The following is an 8,429-nucleotide window of genomic DNA, read 5'->3' as shown; positions in this document are numbered from 1 at the left end:
ACCCTTTTGAGGGTTATGGTAAGGGATCTCCAAGATGAAGATAGGCTTCCATGAGAGAGAGACATGAGGTCCAAGAGATGCGGTATTCCCATGGGTTTTGGGTTGGTAAGACTTCCACTTTTAGAGAAAGTAAATCTCTCAGTTGCTCTCGAAATTATCTTTGTTGTAGTACTATTTTGGTGGGAAAAAAGATATTGATCCACGGTGCTGTGCAATCGGGAGAACGGGTTTAGAAGAGTAGATCAGTGAGAGATTTATACTGATATTTAGAGAGAGAGCTCTCTTGTAATCCAAAATTGTAATCTTCATTGTGATAGTGGTTTTTTACTTGTCGAAGCCGTAGATGTAGTCTTATGTGGTGAACCACATAAATCATGTATTGTTATAGTATGCTTTTTATATTTGCTTTATTCGTTGTACTTGATTTATAATTGTATTCTTCTACTTCGCATTTAATCAATTGTGTACACGATCTTGGGTGGGATCCTGGTATTTGGGATTTCATGTTTTGTAAGCGAGGGGTTCCCGAGGGCTATACAATTGGTATCAGAGCAGAAAGGTGTGTACAGGATGAAGAAAAATATGAATTGCAAAAGCTAGATGGATACATGGCACTACATGGATACATGGTTTGTGTGTTGATCCTCTTTTCATTTATTTTCGACAGCTAACAATATATTCCATTCATGACAATCTGTTCCAAACAATCACTTTGGAGCTATGGTTGCAGTTTATGATTTTGATTTCTACATACACTTGGAGAAATCGTTCTTGGTTTTACAAACAAAAGTTCCATGAAAACCATAAGGAACTCTACATGGTATCGCTATTTTTGCGACAGGTGCTTCTGTGAACTTCTTTGCATCTATAATCTGAACCTGCAGTACAACAACCAAACTATTAGAGACCGAAACCTTGTGGTCTTCAATGTTATAGCATTCTATTTTTTATTTTTCTTCTTAGAGGAAGGAAAGCAAGATGAGTGAAGGAAAATTAAGAGAGGGTTGTCAGTCCAAAAAAAAAAAAATCATACTTCAGAGATATTGGTATTCTCATTATGAGCAAAGCAAACTATCCATCCATCATCTTCATCACTGCCCCCTGGTCGTGACACAAATACAGCCCCACTGCAATACTGGTTTTCCTCAAGCCTATGATATTCTACCTTAATCCTCTTGTCCTTAGCACCCTGCATTTCCATTGATTATTTTATTTCCATTGATTATTTTCTTTGTGAAAGTTTGTATTAAGCATTGATATGGAACAAGCTATAGCAATTGACAAAAGAAAAAAGGGGCCCTTGTTAAATCGCTTAATATGATATACCTGAACATGGGATTCCTCAAGTTCCTCAAAATTTAGCTTTGCATACATATTATATTTTGCCAACCCTAGCAGTGAAAAAGGAAAATCAGTCACTAATATCAAATAGATGGATGATATACACACGCACACATAAGGCCCAATGTTACCGATTCTTGAGCTTTCAATGGAATCCACAACTTGGGTATATCCATACTTGTTCTTTAGACCCATGAATTTGTTATTGATAGCCGGGAAATCCATGGAGACCTCTAATCCAGTGAGATATCCTTCTTTTACTGAACCAATTTTCATGTTCAATCTCCATTCGTAAACACGAGTGAACAATATTCCATCAATAGAAGGATCAGATCCTTCTTCTCTTCCAACTGGCAAAAAAGCTCTGCGAAACCATTCAATTTTATTGACACCAAGATCAGGACCCGGTATGGTGGATCCTTCAGCCCGGCATCCTCTTACCACAACCTTGTTTTATTGAAAAATGAAACGTGAATATTGGTAGTTAAAAATTATAAAGTTAATGGATGTAGTTGCGCATTGCATCGTTATCTAATTGTTGCTTGTTTTCTGATATGTAGCAAAAATTAGAGTCATATTCTGGTGCTCACCTCATCTCCTTCCTCAAAAGAGTTTATGATGTGAAAAGTGCAATGTGTTTCCACATCAAACCAAGTTGTGGAATTCACATCTCCATAGCGCGGAATTATTCCAATTCTTGCTTTCTGATGCTTCTCAAACTTTATTAACCTGCACTGAGAACTCATGAGGAATTTGTGGTTTCCAGTCCTTTTTGAGTAGGTAAGAATTCAAAGCTCCATTTCTTTTTGCAATGGAAGTTTCAGAGAACTTACGGTCTTCCATCGATAACTCTTTTTGGGTCAACGATAAGTGGATAATCCATTATAACATTAAAGCTGAAATCCATGTAATAATTTCAGTGATTAGTATGCATCTTTGCAATATGAGGATACATACTTCTTAAACTTGAACAATTGCATTGAATTGTCAATAATTGCATTGATTTATAAACAATTGTATTAGTTTGAACATGGTTCTCATGGTATGTGCAACAAAGAATGCTCATTCAACTCCAAAAATGGCTGGAGTATGGGCATGGTTTCTCATCATTGTAAACTATTTGAATAAGAATAGTGAAAATGCAAAATCATAGCTTGTAATTGCATAAATCAAAGTAGAACTGTGGTAAGTTAAATGACGGTAAGAAAGTTGGGCAGAGCTCACTTTTTGGTGATAGCATTCTCATGAACTAAAGTGCTCCTTTCAAATTTAAGGTCAACTTTATGCACCACCCTCTTCCCATCAGCTGAGAGAGAGAGAGAGAGAGAGAGAGAGAGAGAGAGGCATAAGGCAAGCTGACATGGAGTGCTTATGGTAGAATTGCATACTGTCAATGTAGTAGGTACCTGATATCACTCCTAATACATAAAATGGCTTCTTTGAATCTATTCCCATAATAACCAACTCCCCAGTTTGTGGATCCCTCTAACAATACATTGTGGAAATAAGCATAAGATTCTATCGCAGTATAGTTTAAATAATATATTGGACTTTCTTGTAACCAAAGCTCATGTTTAATTGTTATAGAAATAATTCAAGATCACAAGTATTATTAATAAATTTTTGCTTATGTATACCTTCGGATGGCTTGTGAAAGGACGATCCCATGCACCATTGATGTCCCATGCATCCATGGTGTCTAGGCTCGAGACATCAATCTCATAAGGCAAATGATTCTCTGCAATTGAGAAGACCTTTCCCCCATGTTCGAAAATGTTAGTATTGTTCATATCTCGATAATGCTTACCGAATCTCAACTGTAGAAATCAAAAGAAAATAAGGTTGATAGACATGCTTTTTAAGCTTATTCAGGTGGAGTTTTAAATGAAGTCCCTCTCTCTCTCTCTCCCCTTTCTAGGTACTTCTCATTTAAACATGTTGATCTCAGTGATCAAAGTTATGATGGTTTGCCTGATTTAGAAGTGCACCAACTAAAACTGCAGCAGGTTGGCCTTCTACTACCGGAAGAAACAGGGGTCTATTCCTTTCCCTCTCTAATGTGAAGGAATCAGACTCAATGTATTTGTTTTTATATGAAAGATTCCAATTTCCTTTGTTGTCTTTGTGGAAATACAATGCATGGAGCATTCCGTCACCTTCTACCCAAATAGCACTTGATCTTCCAAAGATGGATTGTGTTGCAGTCATTTCTCCAAATAAAGGATTGGGGCCTGTTTATATACACCATTGAGAAAGTAAAAAAGAAAAACCTAATAAAGAGCAAGTTGTAGAACAAGGAAAACCTCAAAATCTATCCATAATGTACGATGATACATACCATTTCTAATGTAGACCCCCTCGGGAAAGTCATTTGGTATTTGTCCTTCGACACTTGAAATCATAACTGGCTCACCGATTGGATTTACAGGTGCATAGTTGCCCTAAATGCTCCCAACGATGTTATAGAAACAAAGTTCTAAGAATGATAAGATATAACTCATTTCTAGATGAAATATGATATAAACCCAAAAGCAGTGATTGAAAAATCACCCGAGTCGGATCAGGATGTTGGCTATGTTAGAAATAAGCTTTATTCTGCTCAAGGGCATTTTGGGCATTACATTCGAATATAAGGGACATTTTGATGGAACTTATTTGAAGGGAAATTTTGAAATGTTGTTGGAAAATTTTGTAGAGTTCCAAGGTTCCTATTCCAAGATTAAGAGAAAGGAGTAAAAAACATGCAATGCATGCAAATATGAATTTGGAATGAGTGAAGTCTAAAGTTTTCTTGTATCTTCTTGTAACTTCGTCCAAGAAAATAGGGTGTATGCTAAGAGAGGGAAAATTTTTACTAGAAAGGTATATAAATAGTCTATAAAAGTCCTAAGAGGTCTATATATCTGTGTACTATGTATTTATACTTGAAGAGTGAAAAAATTGTATTGATTTGATTTCTTTTGTATACATAAATACAAATTCACATTCCTTCCCACTTCAATAAAAGACTCCGCTTTTAATTTCTTATTAGCTTCTTTTAGTTTCTTTGTTAAATAATGGATTGATCCAGCAAGGGGATCACCCAAGTTGGATGAGATTGGATTAAAATCGTACCTTGGCGAGTTGAAAACCATTTCCAATTGTTGAAACACAGCTCAGTAGTACATCTTATGACTATTTTCTTTATAGTTTGGCGCATAATGTTTTCAAAAGGATTAACATTCAATGGCCAAAGCTTCTAGCTCATCTACTATGTTATCCAACCGCACACTAATTCTTTTAACCCCACAACCATTAAACAAAACGTGCTACCAATTTAGTTATAAGGGTGAATCCACTGTACCTGAACCAGCATGGGTTGTTTGACGAAATGAAAGATATTCTCCACAAAAGCATCCAAGAAAACTTCAGCAGTACTTTGGAGAGTCTTAGTGATTCTTTCCTTCAAGGGAAGTCGTGGCCAGTCTTTCGAAGGATGAGACTATCAAAGTTGCAAACTTGTATGAACTTTCTCCACACAGAGAGAGAGAGAGAGAGAGAGAGAGAGAGAGAGAGAGAGAGAGAGAGAGAGAGAGAGAGAGAGAGAGAGAGAGAGAGAGAGAGAGAGAGAGAGAGAGAGAGAGAGAGAGAGAGAGAGAGAGAGAGAGAGAGAGAGAGAGATTATGAACACAAATGATGCATTGTACCTTGACAGTCGCATGCATAGATGACCTTAATTGAGCATTAGACATGGTGGCTGAAGGTTTTCTTCGTGATCCATAGGCATGAATGATACAGTGACTTAACTCCATTTTCTGATAACAAGTAGTTTCTATAGCCATGGATGAACCTGTTACTGTATCACAAAGACATGCCATGAAGTAATATGATGTAAGCCACTGTGAAGAATGTCGCAGACTTGAATGATCTTCCTCCGTTGGATTTGGACCTATGTTTGTTACTTCCATGGTGAAACTTCTTTTTCTTTAGAAGAGAGCTCTAAAAATCAGGAATTTGAATTTAACATGGACTGTCAATTTTATTCTGAATAACTATTTTATCCCAGTCCATCTAACAAATGCTACTGAAATTGGACCTGATATTATATTTCATAACAGCATACTGTTCGAGTAGTTTATCCAACATTTAATGTCCATGCTGTGGAATTGAGTAAAGGGTCTGCCAAATTGGTGGCGATTAAAAGTGGGGAATAGCTTATCACACATTATGTTGGATAAATATGGATAGTGGATGTAATATTGTTTACCTATTTAGTGTAAAATACTTTCCCCTACTAAAACATGTAGTTTGGGGATTTCATTTCGAGCATATGCATGACATTTTCCGTTCTTTTAAACTGTTTTGTTCATAGATCAAAAGCATCAAATATACTTTTTTTGGAAAAAAATAAATGTTTGGTAAAGTTTAAAATTTGAATAGTATTTGGAAAATTATAAAGAAAATATTAAAGAAGTTTTCGCAGCACCTAAGTCAATAAGAGAAAGGGAGAATTAACATTTTTCACAAAGACTAGTTCTTGAAAGCTTATAGACAGGGTGCTTTCACTTTTTGAAACTCAAATGCAAATTGCCTACGAGCAAAAAATTGCAAGTAACATTTTAACATAACAAAATGACAATTGAGATTCTCTTTTAAATGAATCCCATAATTTGGAAATGGAAATAGATCTGTTTTGCCTCTGCCTTTGACATTAATGTCCATTTGATTCTAATGAAGGTTTAGTCCATTTATCCACTCTTTTTCTATTGATTCTTTTCTGCAAAGAGATAGCTTGAGTTTGCCTGCGGGCGTGTGTTAATGTGTGCGTATGCATGTGTGCATACACGTGCATGCACGTGCATGTGTTCATGTGTGCGTATGCATGTATACACATGCGCACGCCTGCGTGTGTTATGTGTAAGTGAGGGAGAGAAAGCGAGAGTGATTATGACCGTAGTTACCGGGAGTGCCCAACTAGGGTGGCACTCCCACTCTGGAACCCAGCTTTGACGTTTCATGATTGGGATCGGGAGCTGGCTCTTATTTAAAGGATTCTCAATCTCATACACAAAGGATCTTAATCCTACTGTCGTACGGAGCGTGTTCCTTAAAATTGTAGATCTTGTTCCATAATAAATTAGATCCTCGCTCCCAGAATTTTAGGAGCGCGATCGCTATGTTCCCGAAACTCCATCCATACGTTCCCGGAACTTCCTAAAAGAAACTTTTAAAATAAAATTAGCTTTTAAAATAAAATAATTATATTTCAAGCCAAATTGTCATACAAGTTGAGTTCTACGATGGGAGTGCATACTAATCATGCACAAAATGCAATCCTTCCTTGAATGGAACTCGATCCTTTCCAAATACGAACGTGGTCATTCTTAGATAGGGGCGTGTTCCTGTTGTCGATGGGAGCGCGATCCTAATGAATATGGGAGTACGATCCTATTTGACATGGAATGCGCACCTTTTAAATAAGGATCTAGATCCCGATGTATTGAGATCGCTCTCCCTGTTCATACGGAATCTCAATCCGCTACTTTTTCCCTCACCAGAACTTGTTCCATGAGATCTGAAGCTTTGGGCAGCCAATGATCTAGCGCTCCGGGAACCGGAGCTGTTGTTGCTCTTGCTCCCGGTAACTATTATTATGACACACTATTTTTTTGGAAAATAAATATAAAATGAAAATTTTCTCCAACATAGAGAGCCATTGATTCACATACCTGATTCCTGTGAACTTCGTTAACATACACAAACCTCTTAGGCATGTTCCACTCGCAAGTTGAAGTTCTATATATATAACCCATGATAGAGATATCAGATATTCGCTGGTTCAGTATAAGCAAATTATATATTTTAGTTTCACCAAAACGTTGATAGTGATGTATCAATACTTATAAACTAATGAATGAGATTAAGGCATAAAATATGGAAATAAGCTTTTACTTGTCTTATTTGTCTTGGAATCTCCGTCTTTAATGTTGGAGATAGTTCTTTTCTTGATTATAGCATATTATTGTCGCATTTATGGAAATAAACTTGTACTTGTCTTATTTGTCTTGGAATCTCCTCCTTTGATGTTGGAGATTTTTCTTCTCTTGATTATAGCATATTATTGTCGCATTTATGCATATACTTTTTTAATTACTCATGAAAAGTAATACATAAAGAAAGAGACCAAGGGCACAGTCACATGTAGGAGCTTTTATGTTTGGTACAAAAATGTGTAAAAAGGACTAGAGTTGCCAAATGTGAAATTAGATCGCTGGGGCTCGGCTCAAAGTCTTGGAATTTTTTTTTTTCAGAATTTATGCCAAGGAACGAGCATCACATTTCACATTTGAAGCCTCATAAAACTTGGAATCAAAATGCGCAAGCGCTTTTTTAATGTTTATAATTACTTGGAGCATGTACAAAGTCCAGAAAATGCTCAAAAACTTGGAAATTGACCGAAAGTTTGAGCATTTCATCATTGGAGAAAAGTTTATATAACATATCCAACTTATAGTATAGGCGTAAGATATTCCATGAAAGCCCATTAGAAAAGGTTTTTCCAACAGCGAAAAACACACCAATTGACCTCGAGATATATAATTATGAAAAACAAAATAGAGTTCTAAGTCTAAAAAATAGTGCCTCTCGTAATGCATTATCTTGACCGTCTATTTTCAAATGTCAAGCAATTAGAAATATGCTCAATCTACACTATATTTAGAGCTTCAAATTTTATAATTAATAGTGAAATTAGATTTTTCGGCCATCTAGGTGTTTCAAACCGCAGCTTTCTGATGCGCTTTACCCTGATTGTATCTGTCATTATTAAATGATGTATGAAAGCTCTTCTACAATATAAGCGCATTCAAATCATAAAACAACAAAAAAAAGGGGAAAAATACACAAAGAGACCGTTTGCTTTTCATACAAGGAGATCGCTATTACTCCCATCCATTAGATTTCAAATCAAGTGGTTGTGAGTATATCTTAAAATAGACTCAAAGTTTTTAAAAAAAAAATAAAAAATAAAAAAATATTAAACTTTTGTATCACAGCCTAAGCCATCCAATTTAACATCTAATGGCTAGTAACAATTGTTACTTCTTGTA

General features: G+C 36.0%; 1 protein-coding gene across 4 annotated transcripts; it reads right to left on the bottom strand.

Annotated features, from left to right (window-relative positions):
• Positions 1-499: 499 nt before the first annotated feature.
• LOC18443345 (carotenoid 9,10(9',10')-cleavage dioxygenase) lies at positions 500-7,119 on the bottom strand. 4 transcript variants are annotated; one of them, XM_088868464.1, is made up of 14 exons: positions 7,050-7,119; positions 5,028-5,176; positions 4,685-4,822; positions 3,680-3,782; positions 3,313-3,572; positions 2,979-3,158; positions 2,748-2,826; positions 2,566-2,647; positions 2,175-2,237; positions 1,932-2,070; positions 1,473-1,788; positions 1,327-1,391; positions 1,034-1,189; positions 501-878 (listed from the first exon to the last, which is right to left on the bottom strand). In XM_088868464.1, exons 2-14 carry the CDS (start codon positions 5,160-5,162, stop codon positions 747-749), a joined length of 1,848 nt encoding a protein of 615 aa, XP_088724590.1. In that variant the 5' UTR covers positions 5,163-5,176; positions 7,050-7,119; the 3' UTR covers positions 501-746. The 4 variants fall into 4 exon arrangements, with proteins under 4 accessions (XP_088724589.1, XP_088724590.1, XP_088724591.1 ...); XM_088868463.1 differs by having other exon boundaries at positions 500-878; positions 1,327-1,788; XM_088868465.1 differs by lacking the exon at positions 501-878 and having other exon boundaries at positions 1,102-1,189; positions 1,520-1,788.
• Between the last annotated feature and the right edge of the window lie 1,310 nt (positions 7,120-8,429).

The sequence above is a fragment of the Amborella trichopoda genome, chromosome 5, assembly GCF_054954075.1.
Source record: "Amborella trichopoda isolate Santa Cruz 75 chromosome 5, AtrichopodaSantaCruz75HAP2 v2.0, whole genome shotgun sequence".
In the NCBI taxonomy this organism is placed as follows: Eukaryota; Viridiplantae; Streptophyta; class Magnoliopsida; order Amborellales; family Amborellaceae; genus Amborella; species Amborella trichopoda.
This window is presented reverse-complemented; position numbering and strand designations above follow the sequence as displayed.